Raw genomic sequence first — 18420 nt, 5'->3', positions numbered from 1 at the left:
ACACACGCAAAAAACACACACATATACACACACACGCAAAAAACACACGCACAGTGACATTCAGCAGTATTTGTGTGAATTCTGCTTTTCCATTAAAATTATTCATGGTCATGTCTCAACAGACCGTGTGCTGGTAGAGTTTCAGTGTGCTGATGCTTGGGCCAGAACAGGCTCACTATCCAATACCAATACCAATACCAGCGCATAGTAATGCTTTTGCAGTTCAGTACAAAGATGGATTTTCATGTTACAGTGGCTCTGTATTCACTTGCTGTACAGCAAGGAAGAACTAGATATCTGGGGTACACATTTTTAATATTCTCATGCAATGCATTATAGAAACAGTAAATCAGTGTATCCGGCAGTCCACGTTGGTCCACAGCGTTTATGACGTATACAGTAAGTGTACATACATGTACACGTTCAGCTGTTATCGCCCAGTGCCCAGTGGTCGGTGAGCCAGCAGAGAAAAATGAATCCACTCAAATGGCACAAGTGCTGAACCGATTTTCCATATCCAAGTACATGACACTGTACCCCTCATGCCAGGTCACGAGTTTATAATTGATCGCGGTTCGCAGTTGAAACAAACAGCTCCTGGTCCAGTGGAGCAAGGAGTAACGCCTTGGGCCAAATTGCCATGCGCAGTTGTAAGGTGCAAAAAAGTAAAGTAAAGTTAGCCGGATTCGCGGCCGCATCACCTGACATGTTGAGGAACACATCAAGCTAAGGCGTTCGCATCACCTGACATGTTGAGGAACACATCAAGCTAAGGCGTTCGCATCACCTGACATGTTGAGGAACACATCAAGCTAAGGCGTTCGCATCACCTGACGTGTTGAGGAACACATCAAGCTAAGGCGTTCGCATCACCTGACATGTTGAGGAACACATCAAGCTAAGGCGTTCGCATCACCTGACATGTTGAGGAACACATCAAGCTAAGGCGTTCGCATCACCTGACATGTTGAGGAACACATCAAGCTAAGGCGTTCGCATCACCTGACGTGTTGAGGAACACATCAAGCTAAGGCGTTCGCATCGCCGGGCCACCACTTCGCCCACAATATCCTCAGTGTCGAAATGCAGACCTAACAAGAAAGTCAGGGGTAATGTTCAGGAAGTCCGCTGACCAGACGTTCCAACCCCAACATACGAACAATACTCACTGTCTTTCGAATAGATCACTGCCGAGTGTTGCACAACACAATCTTCCTTGACGGGAAATGTGATTGGCTTCATATCCAGATCGGATATAACCTCATCCCAATCTGATACGGATGACACGTCCTTAGGTCTTCTGATCGTATACAAGATGTCCTCCGCATATAAGCGGACTAGAAGTTCCTAATAAAAACGGGGAAAGAAAGAATAGACAGAATAGATTTAGTTACCTCGCCGTTTTTGTTCTAAAATGATTCATGTCGAGAATGGATTTCTGGAAGTAATGTTTTAGAAGATGGCAATCTAGTGTGGCCTACAAAGAGGCATTACAATGCATGTATCATATTAACATCAAGTGTACTGCAGAACTTCTGATGATTTCTAAATCGCTAAACATACACGTGACTGTATGCAGTTCTGGTGTGCCGGGAAATCATGTTTGTTGTTGTACCCGTTATCGGCCCTCTTTTAGGAGGCTCTTAAAAGAGTTGTGTATATCACTGTTGAGGTATCCGATGTTAATAAAATAAATACTATTACTACTACTCTCTGACGAAGCCTGAAGGGTGAACATAATTATAATACAAGTCTATATTCTTTTATTCCACGATGGCGTGACGCCAATAAGGACGATTGATAAGTGTGATAGAACTGATACTAGCCAGAAATAGCCAGATGGAAATTACCCGGGAGGCAAGAAGCAATGGATCATGACAAACAAGCGGGGGAAAAAACGTTAGCAGGGGTGATCGAGGTAGTTGATTTCACGTTCGAGATATCAGAAACCAGGGGGTGCGTGGAGCAGGAACAGGTACTGCTCAAAAGAAGACTGGATGCATTGTTTCGGAAATAATTTCTACGATGTTGGGTTGTGATGTCGATAGGGAGTGAGTTGCAGAGGGTGAGGGTACTGTTGATGGGGGAATCTCGGTGCCTGTTTGTGTGTGCGTGTCCGATGGAGAAGGTCCTTGACCTTGTCTGTCGAAGGGCGTATGGTTGGTGTTGACGTTGTGGTGCAGCAAGATGTGGTTGTTGCAGGTGTGGTGGGGAGGTTTGGTAGTGGATGTCCCATGCTAGTAGTACTTGTTTAACAAGGAGTCGTGAGCTCAGGGTGGGAAGCTTTGCGTGATGGAGGAGGGAGCTGTGGTGAACTGGTGCAAAGAGGGGAATCCGAAGGCAGATGGGTATAGCACGGCGTGGTGGTGGTGGTGGTGGTGAAGGTGATAGTTGAAAGATACAATTAATTATTCAAATATTGGCTGTAGTGGAGCCTCCAAATATTGAAGAAAGAGGGATCATGTTTATTGGACCTTCGGGCCTACCCAACATGCATGACCGGTATAATTATGTACTTCATGTGAAACGTTCGAAGTTTAGATCACACTTTTGTATGAAGCTCTGCACCCCGGTGCATTGAGCACTCTTTCGAGGACCACACCCAACTTTCCGTGTGTTGTCCCAGATTTGCACTGCCTTGTGTTTAAAGTTAGTCCACAGAACAGGCAGAACTGGGCGGAAAAACAGCACGGGTACTGTGTTGTTGTTGTTGCTGTTGTTGTTGTTGTTGTTGTTGTTGTTGTTGTTGTTGTTGTTGTTGTTGTTGTTGTTGTTGTTGTTGTTGTTGTTGTTGTTGTTGTTGTTGTTGTTGTTGTTGTTGTTGTTGTTGTTGTTGTTGTTGTTGTTGTTGTTGTTGTTGTTGTTGTTGTTGTTGTTGTTGTTGTTGTTGTTGTTGTTGTTGTTGTTGTTGTTGTTGTTGTTGTTGTTGTTGTTGTTGTTGTTGTTGTTGTTGTTGTTGTTGTTGTTGTTGTTGTTGTTGTTGTTGTTGTTGTTGTTGTTGTTGTTGTTGTTGTTGTTGTTGTTGTTGTTGTTGTTGTTGTTGTTGTTGTTGTTGTTGTTGTTGTTGTTGTTGTTGTTGTTGTTGTTGTTGTTGTTGTTGTTGTTGTTGTTGTTGTTGTTGTTGTTGTTGTTGTTGTTGTTGTTGTTGTTGTTGTTGTTGTTGTTGTTGTTGTTGTTGTTGTTGTTGTTGTTGTTGTTGTTGTTGTTGTTGTTGTTGTTGTTGTTGTTGTTGTTGTTGTTGTTGTTGTTGTTGTTGTTGTTGTTGTTGTTGTTGTTGTTGTTGTTGTTGTTGTTGTTGTTGCTGTTGCTGTTGTTGTTGTTGTTGTTGTTGTTGTTGTTGTTGTTGTTGTTGTTGTTGTTGTTGTTGTTGTTGTTGTTGTTGTTGTTGTTGTTGTTGTTGTTGTTGTTGTTGTTGTTGTTGTTGTTGTTGTTGTTGTTGTTGTTGTTGTTGTTGTTATTGTTGTTGAGTTTTTATTTTGTATCGCAGACAAAATGGGCAATGATGCCACATATTATGATGGCGATAAAGTAACGGCCAAAAGCCAAGAATAAAACAAACCTCCACGAAAGAGAGAAAAACACGGACTGCAAATACTCAGGTGTGGTCGTCATGGAGAATCATCAATGGTACATGTACATTCATCGTCTCTCAGTTTACATTTGTACCAGGGAGTAGTACAATACTCCCTGATTTGTACGTTAGTAAGCATGTCCTATAGCACAGTGGTAGTACGGTGTCTTACCCCAGTGAATTCTCGTATATTTATGGCAATGGCATGCGACAGGATGCTTTGTAGCTCCACATCGACTCCGGCAACTGTTTTCCTTGATACGTCTGGGTCCCTTCCATATCCCACGGCAATTACGCCGAGGGCTCTCCCATCGTCACCAAACTTGGACGTGTATACATTAATAATTAGAACGACATGGTGCTGCAAAGAAAAAGAAGAACAGAAAGAGATAAAGAAGGAATCCGTATTTGGGGGAAATGTCAATCATTAATTAACACTTAATCGTACCAAGAGTCCATAAACTCTTGATCGTACGCATGAACATCTCTAACGTTGAGCTCATGTATGATGTAGCTTCATTATAGTGTCTTGAATCTCTGCACTATCTCCTGGCAGCAGGCTGTGTACAGTATAAAGAAGCAATGTCTTCTGGACTGATACTTCATACCAACCACAATGCTCATCGTACATCCACAATAGGAGATCCTCCAATAGGCGTAAGCCTTTGCGTAATCCTCAAATTATTATTATTATTATTATTATTATCATAAAAAAGCTTACTTGGAGATAAAAATGTAATTAACACAATAAATAGAGTAAGCATTGTGCGTATATTGAGTTTTGATTTAGTTTTGATTTGCCAGTAATTTTTCTGATGAGATGGCCACGAAAACGTTTAAGGAACAAGATTTTATACATGGAAACAAGTTTTGCTAATGGTGTTTGTACCGAGTGTGCAGCTTACTCTATTTATTGCATTAATTATTATTATTATTATTATTTGAAACTAGGACGGAGGCAGAAAATATTACAAAAATGTATTATCTACGCATGCATCTCCCCAGAGTCACCACCAGCCAATTAGGACATGTGTCAATGTATTGAAAGTTTTCGTTCCTTCTTGTCAAAACAAGGTTTCGAAATGGTTATGCAATTTGTTGCAACCGGTTCTTGCCTTGTACAACACGCATTGCATTAAAGACACGTTTGAGTTTGTGGAAAAACTTAGAGATTCGAAATTTGAATCAAGTGGTTACATGTGCTCGTATGACGTGGTGAGCTTGTTTACCAACGTTCCTTTACGAGAAACAATAGACATTTGCGCCATGGCGTTATACCATAACAGGTCTATCACTCCCCCAAATTTGAATGAAACGGAGTTCGTGAAACTTATGTTGATGGTCACGTCTGGTGTGGAGTTTTCATTCGACAATATAATGTACAAACAGACTGATGGAGTCGCCATGTGATCGCCTTTGGGACCAGTCTTGGTGAACATATTCGTTGGCTTCTGCGAGTCGTCTATCGACCCTACACTTTGGCCATCAATGTACTGTCGTTTTGTTGACGATGTTTATTGTCACGACGACGACAAGGAAACCTGTGATAGGTTTATGGAAACTCTCAACTCCTTACATCCAGCATTAAAGTTCACATCAGATGGTGAAAATAATGGTACCCTTTCTTTCCTGGGTGTGAGTATTTCTCGTAACATGGACACGACCATTAAAGAAAGCCCACTTTCACAGGCTTGTATATCCCAGGGTCAAGTTTTACTCCAACTAAGTCCAAAACACACCTCGTCAAGGCCCTTGTCTACCGTGCACATAGGATATGTTCCCCTCATTTGCTTGAACTAGAACGACTCTTAACGATAATGACAAAGAATGGCTATCAAAAGACACTTTTAATGAAACTCATCAACCAGAAACCGACCATGGAAAAGACGATCACTTTTGGACCGGAGAGATGCCCTGTGGTACTACGTTTGCCATGGGTTGGTGCCGGTTCTTCGCGCGTGGAGAAGGAGGTGCGGAATATTGTTTGTTCCTCTTATCCGTGTGTCAAATTGTATGTCATCTTTTGGACGACCCGTGCGTTCAGCGTGAAGAAGGACGTTCTACCTACCCTAAGCAAAATTAATTTAATCTATTTCTTTCAGTGCCGAAATTGTGAAAATCGGTACGTAGGTAGGACCTTTCAGCACCTGGGCGCACGGATTCGTCAACATGTACCGTTGAATCTTGTCCCTGTAGCTGCACGTGGTTCTCGGCCTCGACGTGGTCGTCCGCCGAAGTGTCCAGTGCAGTCTGTGTCTGAGGTGGACTTGTCCAAGTCCGCTGTGGATATGCTTGCCGACCCCTCCTCCTTTTCGCCGCGCGCAGGGCTGGAGCCAACCCCAACAACAGTCAACAAGAAGAAGAGACCGATACGGAAACCACCGAAACTGACATCTGAACAATCGAGCCCCGGACGAGTCACCAGAAGCCAATTGAAGAGACGAATTGATGAGGAATCAAAAGAACCAATACTGGAAGTGACAACAACGGTTAATGTGAGGAAACGAGGTAGACCACGGAAGCAGGACAGACTGGACGTGGAGCAGCACACTGATGTCGACCGAGGCAATCGGAATTGCAGGGACGCAGGGCGTAATGGGAGAGATTCGCAAGCGGCAGGATCGGAGGTGACAACGGCCAAGTCGTCGGATCAGGGAAACGGTACCTCGGCAATCAGGTGCCACCTGTCCGGCAGTGCTAGTTGTCGTGAGTGGTATTCCGATGATTTATTCTCTGTTTTGTCGCGTGGTAGGTCTTTGTTACATCTTGCTGTGTTGGAAGCTTTGTACATACGTAAGTTAGACCCTGAGCTTTGTGTTCAGAAGGAGAATGTGTTGTCTTTGCAGTTGTTTGGCACTGTTCGTCGTGAAGGTGTGAAATAGATCCCTTGATATTTCTCTCTTTTTCGTGTCACTACGTTTTTGTCACTTATTGGATTTGCATGCTGTTTTCTTGACTCTTCACATCTATTTTTTTCGTGTCATTTCTACACATATTTGGAGTGATGTATCTCTGAACTAATTACTTCTTTTCCATATAGTTGTAGTCTTTTAGCTTATTTCCATCATTCCTGTAGTATTTTGACAAGAAGGGAACGAAAACGTTCAATACATTGACACATGTCCTAATTTGCTCGTGGAGACTCTTGCGTAGATGCATGCGTAGATAATACATTTTTGTATTATTATTATTATTATTATTATTATTTGAAACTCGGATGTTGAGCCATAAATAAATGTAGAAAAGAAAAGGACATATGGATACGAGTTAAGAGTAACTCTCCATCACTGTAACTGGATACTATTATACTGTCAGAAAGTGCAATAACTAGGCACAAAACTGACAGAGTACTGAGACATTCGACGTCCTGACACCTAGCTTCAACACATCTCCGTAGCGCTGACCAACAGCCTTCCAACTTGGAAGGTTCAAGGCTATGAAAAGACCAAAGAGGGGAAGGCAAGCGCAACGAAAACGAGCAAAAGCTACAGTCTCAACGGAACAAAGAATGTTGATTGTTACTGGACGATGACGAGACCAGTACGATTATTATTACCAGTAATTTGGCCAGTGGGTTTGAAGTCCGCGGCGGGCTTAGTTGTGTCTCAGGAGGCTGATCACTTCGTATAGTGGTCCCCGGTAACTTGGCTGGTGATACCACACGTGGTGTGTCACTGGACACCTTGGCACGGCCTATTGTTATGGAGGGAGCGGCTTCACTTGCTCCATATGATCCGCTTTCTGCACGCATGAGATAAAAAAAACATAAACCAACCAACAACTTTTGATGTGTACGGTGAAGGAATCGAAACAGTCGAAACAACACCGCACTCACGTGCCGATGACAATGGGGAGAGGAAAGTACAGAAGGACTTCATTATCCACAATATCCAGTAGTCTTGAAGACGAAACTGCTGGAAAAGCCAGACCCGTACTACACCTCCAACACTTTGTCAATAGATAAAGACTTTCACATGAACTAGCCATGGGTACCGGGTGCCTATAGCCGACGACATGTTATTACTATGTTGTCCCCTCCTATGATATTCCTATAACTAAGAACTTTTCAAGTTGGAAGGCTGTTGGAGTGCTCACCAAAGACGTGCTAGAGCTGATTGGAAGTTAGTTGTAGAACGTCAGTATCGTCGGTCAGTGTCGTGCAATGTTATAGCATGAGCTGATTGTCAAGAAACTGGTGGTGTTAGTGGACATTATAGCGTAACTTGTAGTTCCTTGGTCCTTTTATTTTCTATAAATTATAAGTTCTGTCTTCTGATTATAACCAATGATGGAATACATCGGTTTCATTTTGTTTTGCGTCAATTCCACATTCCCCAGTCTGCCAATTCCGCCCCTCTTCTCCCCTTCACACATGCCCCATCCTCTATCAACCTGCTTCTCAGCAGCCCCTCTGTTCCCCAGTACTGATCTTTGACCATTCTACTAGTTTAGGCTTGGCTGTAGAGGATCCTGCTTGGAAGCAGAGAGATTCTAAAACAGTGTTGTCAGTCAAAGTGGATCTGATCTACTCGCCACCCACCGCTTTTCCTGAGTGTTGAGGTGTTCTTACGCTTAGTTACGGATGAGGAAATGCGGTCTGATCGAGTCTCACGCGAACTGTAAAACTCATCTTTCCCAGCGCGCATGCCAGTAGTAGTAGTAGTAGTAGTAGTAGTAGTAGTAGTAGTAGTAGTAGTAGTAGTAGTAGTAGTAGTAGTAGTAGTAGTAGTAGTAGTAGTAGTAGTAGTAGTAGTAGTAGTAGTAGTAGTAGTAGTAGTAGTAGTAGTAGTAGTAGTAGTAGTAGTAGTAGTAGTAGTAGTAGTAGTAGTAGTAGTAGTAGTAGTAGTAGTAGTAGTAGTAGTAGTAGTAGTAGTAGTAGTAGTAGTAGTAGTAGTAGTAGTAGTAGTAGTAGTAGTAGTAGTAGTAGTAGTAGTAGTAGTAGTAGTAGTAGTAGTAGTAGTAGTAGTAGTAGTAGTAGTAGTAGTAGTAGTAGTAGTAGTAGTAGTAGTAGTAGTAGTAGTAGTAGTAGTAGTAGTAGTAGTAGTAGTAGTAGTAGTAGTAGTAGTAGTAGTAGTAGTAGTAGTAGTAGTAGTAGTAGTAGTAGTAGTAGTAGTAGTAGTAGTAGTAGTAGTAGTAGTAGTAGTAGTAGTAGTAGTAGTAGTAGTAGTAGTAGTAGTAGTAGTAGTAGTAGTAGTAGTAGTAGTAGTAGTAGTAGTAGTAGTAGTAGTAGTAGTAGTAGTAGTAGTAGTAGTAGTAGTAGTAGTAGTAGTAGTAGTAGTAGTAGTAGTAGTAGTAGTAGTAGTAGTAGTAGTAGTAGTAGTAGTAGTAGTAGTAGTAGTAGTAGTAGTAGTAGTAGTAGTAGTAGTAGTAGTAGTAGTAGTAGTAGTAGTAGTAGTAGTAGTAGTAGTAGTAGTAGTAGTAGTAGTAGTAGTAGTAGTAGTAGTAGTAGTAGTAGTAGTAGTAGTAGTAGTAGTAGTAGTAGTAGTAGTAGTAGTAGTAGTAGTAGTAGTAGTAGTAGTAGTAGTAGTAGTAGTAGTAGTAGTAGTAGTAGTAGTAGTAGTAGTAGTAGTAGTAGTAGTAGTAGTAGTAGTAGTAGTAGTAGTAGTAGTAGTAGTAGTAGTAGTAGTAGTAGTAGTAGTAGTAGTAGTAGTAGTAGTAGTAGTAGTAGTAGTAGTAGTAGTAGTAGTAGTAGTAGTAGTAGTAGTAGTAGTAGTAGTAGTAGTAGTAGTAGTAGTAGTAGTAGTAGTAGTAGTAGTAGTCAAAGAACTTTATTGAAAATCCATGATAATGTGATCGGAAAGATGATTGAAGAAAAAATCCAAACTCGAGTAGTAGTAGTAGTAGTAGTAGTAGTAGTAGTAGTAGTAGTAGTAGTAGTAGTAGTAGTAGTAGTAGTAGTAGTAGTAGTAGTAGTAGTAGTAGTAGTAGTAGTAGTAGTAGTAGTAGTAGTAGTAGTAGTAGTAGTAGTAGTAGTAGTAGTAGTAGTAGTAGTAGTAGTAGTAGTAGTAGTAGTAGTAGTAGTAGTAGTAGTAGTAGTAGTAGTAGTAGTAGTAGTAGTAGTAGTAGTAGTAGTAGTAGTAGTAGTAGTAGTAGTAGTAGTAGTAGTAGTAGTAGTAGTAGTAGTAGTAGTAGTAGTAGTAGTAGTAGTAGTAGTAGTAGTAGTAGTAGTAGTAGTAGTAGTAGTAGTAGTAGTAGTAGTAGTAGTAGTAGTAGTAGTAGTAGTAGTAGTAGTAGTAGTAGTAGTAGTAGTAGTAGTAGTAGTAGTAGTAGTAGTAGTAGTAGTAGTAGTAGTAGTAGTAGTAGTAGTAGTAGTAGTAGTAGTAGTAGTAGTAGTAGTAGTAGTAGTAGTAGTAGTAGTAGTAGTAGTAGTAGTAGTAGTAGTAGTAGTAGTAGTAGTAGTAGTAGTAGTAGTAGTAGTAGTAGTAGTAGTAGTAGTAGTAGTAGTAGTAGTAGTAGTAGTAGTAGTAGTAGTAGTAGTAGTAGTAGTAGTAGTAGTAGTAGTAGTAGTAGTAGTAGTAGTAGTAGTAGTAGTAGTAGTAGTAGTAGTAGTAGTAGTAGTAGTAGTAGTAGTAGTAGTAGTAGTAGTAGTAGTAGTAGTAGTAGTAGTAGTAGTAGTAGTAGTAGTAGTAGTAGTAGTAGTAGTAGTAGTAGTAGTAGTAGTAGTAGTAGTAGTAGTAGTAGTAGTAGTAGTAGTAGTAGTAGTAGTAGTAGTAGTAGTAGTAGTAGTAGTAGTAGTAGTAGTAGTAGTAGTAGTAGTAGTAGTAGTAGTAGTAGTAGTAGTAGTAGTAGTAGTAGTAGTAGTAGTAGTAGTAGTAGTAGTAGTAGTAGTAGTAGTAGTAGTAGTAGTAGTAGTAGTAGTAGTAGTAGTAGTAGTAGTAGTAGTAGTAGTAGTAGTAGTAGTAGTAGTAGTAGTAGTAGTAGTAGTAGTAGTAGTAGTAGTAGTAGTAGTAGTAGTAGTAGTAGTAGTAGTAGTAGTAGTAGTAGTAGTAGTAGTAGTAGTAGTAGTAGTAGTAGTAGTAGTAGTAGTAGTAGTAGTAGTAGTAGTAGTAGTAGTAGTAGTAGTAGTAGTAGTAGTAGTAGTAGTAGTAGTAGTAGTAGTAGTAGTAGTAGTAGTAGTAGTAGTAGTAGTAGTAGTAGTAGTAGTAGTAGTAGTAGTAGTAGTAGTAGTAGTAGTAGTAGTAGTAGTAGTAGTAGTAGTAGTAGTAGTAGTAGTAGTAGTAGTAGTAGTAGTAGTAGTAGTAGTAGTAGTAGTAGTAGTAGTAGTAGTAGTAGTAGTAGTAGTAGTAGTAGTAGTAGTAGTAGTAGTAGTAGTAGTAGTAGTAGTAGTAGTAGTAGTAGTAGTAGTAGTAGTAGTAGTAGTAGTAGTAGTAGTAGTAGTAGTAGTAGTAGTAGTAGTAGTAGTAGTAGTAGTAGTAGTAGTAGTAGTAGTAGTAGTAGTAGTAGTAGTTTCTTTACACTGGAGTGCGGATGGAGATTTTGCTCCTCCGCAGTTTTTCTAATTGCTGTATCCACTATCCCAGTCAACCGATTATTAACTTATTTCATTACTTTCTTCTAGGCTTCAGGAGTCGGCTCCAGTACTTTTCACCGCTGTGGAGTTGCCCAGTCCACTATTCCTCCCTCCAGCTGGTTTCCTTTTACCTGGCGAACCGGCCATTGCGTTGTAGTTTCGGCTCGCTTTCCGTGCCTTCGCCTTTGGCCTTGGATCAGCTGGCTTGCTGTGCTGCGCTTCGCGGCTGGGTGCTTTCCCGCGTGGTCTGTGACGACTGACGTGCAGGCTGCTCTTCACACCTCGAGTCTCTTCGCGCCTTCATCTGGCCGTGCTCGTGTATGCACAGTAACTGAAGTCCGCAGCTGTCTTTCTATGAGCCCAGCCCAGCACGGCGTCCTTCAGGGTCGCACGTCTGGTCGCACGTCTGGCCCGCGTGTTAGCCTGCTATGTCGTCTCAGTCGCGCAGGGGAAGTAACAGCAAGCGCTTGTGCTGTTCCTGCAGTAGAGCGTCGGGCACGTGCCGCTCTTGCTCCTGCAACGCAGCGGGACGATGCTGTGTCGACTGCTACCCCGGCAGGGACCAAAGATGCACCAATTTCGGTAACACTAATCTGAGCGTTACGATTGTCACTGGCGGTGCTGCTGGGGAGCGTTCGCTGCCTGATGCACCACCCGAATCAGTACCGGGGTGGGTGCCTCGCGGAGGGCGGAATAATTCGGTCTGCAGACCCCAGTCGTCGGCCACGGTACGTTCCCGTGCAGCATTGCACCCTGGAGCCGCAAATTCTGTGCAGCCTTCTCAATCTGTTGCTGCTGCTTCATCCATACAGCCACTGCGGGTGGATCTGCCTGATCTCTCGTGCTCGGAGGCGGCTTCAATTGACGCTGCTGACCCACTTTCCGCAGGTGCTTCTGCTGATTGTGCTGGGGAGTCACGAGAGTTACGTGTTGACCTCCCTCCGGTCCGTGGTTCTGGAAATAGTGGTACCACGGTCCAGCAACCAACCCATATTGCCTCGGCTGCGGCCGATCCTGCTTATGTTGACCCGCCCTCGGGTGATGGCGGTGGCTCCGATGCTGTCCCTGGAGGTGGGTTCTGGGCTCTGCGGAGTGGAGAGGCTGCACAGTTGCTGGATTCGGCCTACAGTGAGGCTGTGTCTTGGAAAAGGAATTTATTTATCGTCCCCTTCGGCGCTGAAGGTGAGGACTTTGTGAAGGAACTTTCCAGATTGATTGGCCTTTTCACAGATGGATCAGGGGCTCGGGCGTTTGCGTGGTCTGCCGTAGTCGTTGCGTGCCACCTTCTGCTGCAGAGGCCGTTCAACACCTCAGCCGCCGCTGACCACAGGAAGTTTCTACGAAAGAGGCTTTCTTTGTGGTCAGCTGGCAATTTATCGGCCCTGCTGCGGGAGTCTCGGTGCATCCAGGCGCATTTGCCGATGCCTCATTCTGGTGGCTCTGCGGGTGGTGGATTAGATGACGTCCAGTTCGCTAAGCTAGTCTATGGTGATCGACTTGGCACGGCTGCCCACTACGTAGAGGAGGGTGGTGGTGGTGGTGTCTTGTCTCTTTCATCTATTGTGGATGGACAAACTGTACTTGAGACGTTGAGGGCAAAGCATCCGGATCCTGTTCCCCCTGAGCCAAGCGTTCTGCTGCCTGACGGTCCGCCTCCACCGGATAACGTGCTTTATGAGGCCATAACATCAACAAAGGTACGAGCTACCATCATGGCGATGAAGGGCGCTGCTGGCCCTTCGGCACTGGATTCGGAGGCTTGGCGGCGGATGGCTTCCATGTACGGTGCGGCGTCGAAGGCACTCTGCACATCCCTTGCCCACATGGCCAGGTGTTTGTGCGTGGAGGAGATTGACCCATCTCATCTCCGAGCTTTCCTCGCCGGTCGACTAATACCGCTTGACAAGCAACCTGGCGTAAGACCGATAGCGATCGGTGAGGTTTTCCGGAGAGTGGTCGGGAAGGTGATCATGGCCGTGATCGAGCGTGACGTTGCGGCCGTCACTGTCCCACGGCAGCTGTGTGTCGGCGTCCCCTCCGCCTGTGAGGTTGCTGTCCAAGCCCTCACTGGCTTGTACGAGCGTGATGAGGACACTGCCATTCTCCTCGTTGACGCTTCAAATGCGTTTAATGCGTTGAACCGTGCAGCCGCAATCAACAACATACCAAAGGTTTGCCCTGCAGCTGGTCGAGTGTTTGTAAATACATACCAGGCCGACATACCACTCTACCTCGATGGCGGAGAGGTATTGTATTCGCGCGAGGGAACTTGCCAGGGGGACCCTCTGGCAATGGCGTTTTACGCATTGGCCACCGTTCCTCTTGCTGCACAGCTTGGTTCAGCATCGGAGTCAACAGCTCAAATCTGGTACGCAGATGATGATGCGGCTGCCGACAAGATACAACCACTGCGTCGGTATTGGTCTGCCATTGAGGAGGCCGGCCCTCAGTACGGGTACTACCCGAATGCCAAGAAAACTGTGCTGCTTGTCCGACCGCATCTTCTGGCTGAGGCACAGGAGGCTTTCGCTGGCACGGGCGTCAGAATCCAGACTGATGGTGTGCGGTATCTGGGTGGAGCCATTGGCAGCCAACAGTTTCAGAATGACTTTGTATTGGATCGGGTTGCGGGCATGTGTCGATTGGTGAAGCGCCTTGCTGGCTTGGCTGTGACGCAACCGCAGGCGGCTTATCGCCTTTTTGTTGCGTCTCTGCAATCCCGGTGGACCTTCTTACAGCGTGTGGTCCCTGCCGACCCAGCCGTGTACTCACCTCTGGACCGGGCCATCAATGACGATCTGCTGCCGGCGCTGACTGGCCACACGTTCAGGCCTGACGGTGCGCTTCGTCAGCTACTATCTCTGCCCCTACGAAACGGCGGTCTCGCTATGCGAATCGGGAGTGTGCGTGCCGAGGCTGAGCGTCTGCTCTGTTGCGATGCGATAGACCCTATGGTGACGTGTGTGGTGGTCGGTCTGGGCGAGCGTCGAGTCGCCGACGTAATTTCAACCAGCAAGGCATTGGCAGTTCAGGCTCGTGGCCGACGCCGGTCTCAGCAGCTGGACATCTTGACTGGGATCAAGCCTGATCTGTCGGATCAGCAGCGCCTCCTTGTGGATGTGGCAGGTGAGGGTGGTGTATCCACTTGGCTTGGTACTCCCCCTTCCATGCACATACCTGGGTCAGTATTTAATAAATCTGACTTCAGGGATGCACTCTGTCTGCGGTATGATTTATCGCTGGATGGGGTTGCATTGTCCTGTGTGTGTGGAGGGGAGATGTCAAGCCATCACGCACTCACTTGCCCCAGTGGAGGCTACCCAACGCAGCGCCACAACGAGTTGAGGGATCTCCTTGCGGACGCCCTCGGCAGCGTCGTGTGTGATGTGGCGATCGAGCCACCGCTGATGCCACTCCAGGGCGAGGCAGTCTCTGGCAGCTCAGCTGATGGCGCTCGTGTGGACATACGGGCTCGTGGCTTCTGGACCAGGCAGCAAAACGCCTTTTTTGATGTGCGGGTGACTCACCCAAGGCCGTCTTTGCTGTCTGGACTGGAAGTGGCGGGTCAGTTGTCCCAGCATGAGCGCCAGAAGAAGCGACAGTATGCTGACCGGATTAACCAGGTGGATCGTGGGTCATTTACCCCTCTGGTTTTCGCAACGAATGGTCAGAGTGCGCCGGAGTGCAGCAGATTCCTGAAGACTTTGGCAGCCCGTATAGCAGATAGGAATCGGGATCTTCAGTACGCCCTTGTCCTTGGTCACTTGCGATCGAGGATAAGTACCTCCCTAATCCGGTGGCAGATTACGTGTTTTCGGGGGTCAAGATCGTCGTATGCCCGTGGTGTCTCCGGTACAGGCCGTCATGGTTTCGTAACCGAGTGCCGTGCACTGGCGCACATGTCACGTGTGCAGTAACTGGACTTGTCTATCGAATAGTATTCTTTTCTTTTTTTTGTTCACTGTGTTGTTATTCTATTTTCGCTGTTGCTTTGTAATATTTGGATTCGTTCCACTTGTTGGTTGGAGTTTTACTTGGATCCGTTGAAATTTGTGCAATTACACGACCTCATTGAGCCTATGCTAGGGATTGAGTTCATTTTTGCCTCCTGGGTGCAATGCTTGAGTTCTCTTGGTCAGGTTTCTTTTAATCTTCCTTTTTCTCTTCTTCTTTCAAATCCAGCATTATGTTTCCGGTGTTCTTTTATGTGGTCAATAAAAACACGCTTCCAAGTAGTAGTAGTAGTAGTAGTAGTAGTAGTAGTAGTAGTAGTAGTAGTAGTAGTAGTAGTAGTAGTAGTAGTAGTAGTAGTAGTAGTAGTAGTAGTAGTAGTAGTAGTAGTAGTAGTAGTAGTAGTAGTAGTAGTAGTAGTAGTAGTAGTAGTAGTAGTAGTAGTAGTAGTAGTAGTAGTAGTAGTAGTAGTAGTAGTAGTAGTAGTAGTAGTAGTAGTAGTAGTAGTAGTAGTAGTAGTAGTAGTAGTAGTAGTAGTAGTAGTAGTAGTAGTAGTAGTAGTAGTAGTAGTAGTAGTAGTAGTAGTAGTAGTAGTAGTAGTAGTAGTAGTAGTAGTAGTAGTAGTAGTAGTAGTAGTAGTAGTAGTAGTAGTAGTAGTAGTAGTAGTAGTAGTAGTAGTAGTAGTAGTAGTAGTAGTAGTAGTAGTAGTAGTAGTAGTAGTAGTAGTAGTAGTAGTAGTAGTAGTAGTAGTAGTAGTAGTAGTAGTAGTAGTAGTAGTAGTAGTAGTAGTAGTAGTAGTAGTAGTAGTAGTAGTAGTAGTAGTAGTAGTAGTAGTAGTAGTAGTAGTAGTAGTAGTAGTAGTAGTAGTAGTAGTAGTAGTAGTAGTAGTAGTAGTAGTAGTAGTAGTAGTAGTAGTAGTAGTAGTAGTAGTAGTAGTAGTAGTAGTAGTAGTAGTAGTAGTAGTAGTAGTAGTAGTAGTAGTAGTAGTAGTAGTAGTAGTAGTAGTAGTAGTAGTAGTAGTAGTAGTAGTAGTAGTAGTAGTAGTAGTAGTAGTAGTAGTAGTAGTAGTAGTAGTAGTAGTAGTAGTAGTAGTAGTAGTAGTAGTAGTAGTAGTAGTAGTAGTAGTAGTAGTAGTAGTAGTAGTAGTAGTAGTAGTAGTAGTAGTAGTAGTAGTAGTAGTAGTAGTAGTAGTAGTAGTAGTAGTAGTAGTAGTAGTAGTAGTAGTAGTAGTAGTAGTAGTAGTAGTAGTAGTAGTAGTAGTAGTAGTAGTAGTAGTAGTAGTAGTAGTAGTAGTAGTAGTAGTAGTAGTAGTAGTAGTAGTAGTAGTAGTAGTAGTAGTAGTAGTAGTAGTAGTAGTAGTAGCTGAACAAATCGGATTTCCGAGATGCGTTCTGCATCCGCTACGGCCTGCAGCCTGACGGACTCCCCCTGACTTGTGTATGTGGTGCTGCAAACACAATAGACCATGCGATGATGTGTCCGGCAGGGGGCTACCCCATGGCACGCCACAATGAGATCCGGGACTTGTTGGCTGACGTGATGCGTGAGGCGGTCCGGGATGTGGAGGTAGAACCGCCTCTACTACCATATGATGGTGAGCGGCTCCAAGGGAGGACAGCCAACCGCTCGGCAGGTGCCCGCCTGGACATCCGGGCTTGTGGCTTCTGGACGAGACAGCAAGATGCCTTTTTCGACATCCGGGTTACACACCCAAAGGCAAGCTTGCTGTCGCGTCAGGAAGTCATCAGCCAGCTCCGAACGCATGAACGGATGAAGAAGCGCCAGTACGGAGAGCGGGTGACAGCAGTTGACAGAGGTACGTTTACACCGCTAGTCTTTTCTACCTCGGGCATGATTGGCAGAGAATGTTCGATGGCACTGAAGACACTGGCATGCCTGATTGCTGAGAAGAACGTCGACCTACACGTATCGGTTATCATGGGTCAGCTCCGTTGTAAGCTGTCAGTCTGCCTTATGCGATGGGCAGTCACCTGTTTGCGTGGTTCAAGATCGTCATACCGCCGCAACAGGATGAATTTCACGACGATGTGCAGGTTGCGGGCAGCCTGAGCGTGATAGTACCTGACAGACATTTGCCCAACATTGCCCCATGATAATGAATCCTGAGTTTTTGGACATTGTATTGCATTGCTGCTCCATCTACATGGCTGTATTTGTGTTTCACATCTCCATTTCAAGTAGTAGTAGTAGTAGTAGTAGTAGTAGTAGTAGTAGTAGTAGTAGTAGTAGTAGTAGTAGTAGTAGTAGTAGTAGTAGTAGTAGTAGTAGTACTAAGTAGTAGTATTAGTAGTAGTAGTCACATCCTTTATTGCTGAACCCACAAATAATTGTGATACAAATTGTAAACCATCCGAGGAAGAAGAGAAAGCCATTAAAAATAAAAAATAAAACAAAAAAGGTTATTGTACCATGCAATTGTAATACATGACGTAGTATAGTATTAGTAGTAGTAGTAGTAGTAGTAGTAGTAGTAGTAGTAGTAGTAGTAGTAGTAGTAGTAGTAGTAGTAGTAGTAGTAGTAGTAGTAGTAGTAGTAGTAGTAGTAGTAGTAGTAGTAGTAGTAGTAGTAGTAGTAGTAGTAGTAGTAGTAGTAGTAGTAGTAGTAGTAGTAGTAGTAGTAGTAGTAGTAGTAGTAGTAGTAGTAGTAGTAGTAGTAGTAGTAGTAGTAGTAGTAGTAGTAGTAGTAGTAGTAGTAGTAGTAGTAGTAGTAGTAGTAGTAGTAGTAGTAGTAGTAGTAGTAGTAGTAGTAGTAGTAGTAGTAGTAGTAGTAGTAGTAGTAGTAGTAGTAGTAGTAGTAGTAGTAGTAGTAGTAGTAGTAGTAGTAGTAGTAGTAGTAGTAGTAGTAGTAGTAGTAGTAGTAGTAGTAGTAGTAGTAGTAGTAGTAGTAGTAGTAGTAGTAGTAGTAGTAGTAGTAGTAGTAGTAGTAGTAGTAGTAGTAGTAGTAGTAGTAGTAGTAGTAGTAGTAGTAGTAGTAGTAGTAGTAGTAGTAGTAGTAGTAGTAGTAGTAGTAGTAGTAGTAGTAGTAGTAGTAGTAGTAGTAGTAGTAGTAGTAGTAGTAGTAGTAGTAGTAGTAGTAGTAGTAGTAGTAGTAGTAGTAGTAGTAGTAGTAGTAGTAGTAGTAGTAGTAGTAGTAGTAGTAGTAGTAGTAGTAGTAGTAGTAGTAGTAGTAGTAGTAGTAGTAGTAGTAGTAGTAGTAGTAGTAGTAGTAGTAGTAGTAGTAGTAGTAGTAGTAGTAGTAGTAGTAGTAGTAGTAGTAGTAGTAGTAGTAGTAGTAGTAGTAGTAGTAGTAGTAGTAGTAGTAGTAGTAGTAGTAGTAGTAGTAGTAGTAGTAGTAGTAGTAGTAGTAGTAGTAGTAGTAGTAGTAGTA

At 43.8% G+C, this 18420-nt stretch overlaps 1 protein-coding gene across 1 annotated transcript in view; it reads right to left on the bottom strand.

Annotated features, from left to right (window-relative positions):
* The window catches only part of LOC135826841 (uncharacterized), a 30626-nt gene that overhangs the window by 1258 nt on the left and 10948 nt on the right, over positions 1–18420 (bottom strand). Inside the window, exons 3-5 of the mRNA XM_065339447.1 lie at positions 7128–7312; positions 3744–3932; positions 1170–1347 (exon numbers count right to left, since the gene is read on the bottom strand). Of these exons, the coding sequence (XP_065195519.1) occupies positions 1170–1347; positions 3744–3932; positions 7128–7312 (552 nt within the window). The remainder of the gene's footprint in view (positions 1–1169; positions 1348–3743; positions 3933–7127; positions 7313–18420) is intronic.

The sequence above is a fragment of the Sycon ciliatum genome, chromosome 1, assembly GCF_964019385.1.
Source record: "Sycon ciliatum chromosome 1, ocSycCili1.1, whole genome shotgun sequence".
Lineage (NCBI taxonomy): Eukaryota > Metazoa > Porifera > Calcarea > Leucosolenida > Sycettidae > Sycon > Sycon ciliatum.
Note: the sequence above shows the minus strand (reverse complement) of the source record. Positions and strands in the feature narration are given on the sequence as shown.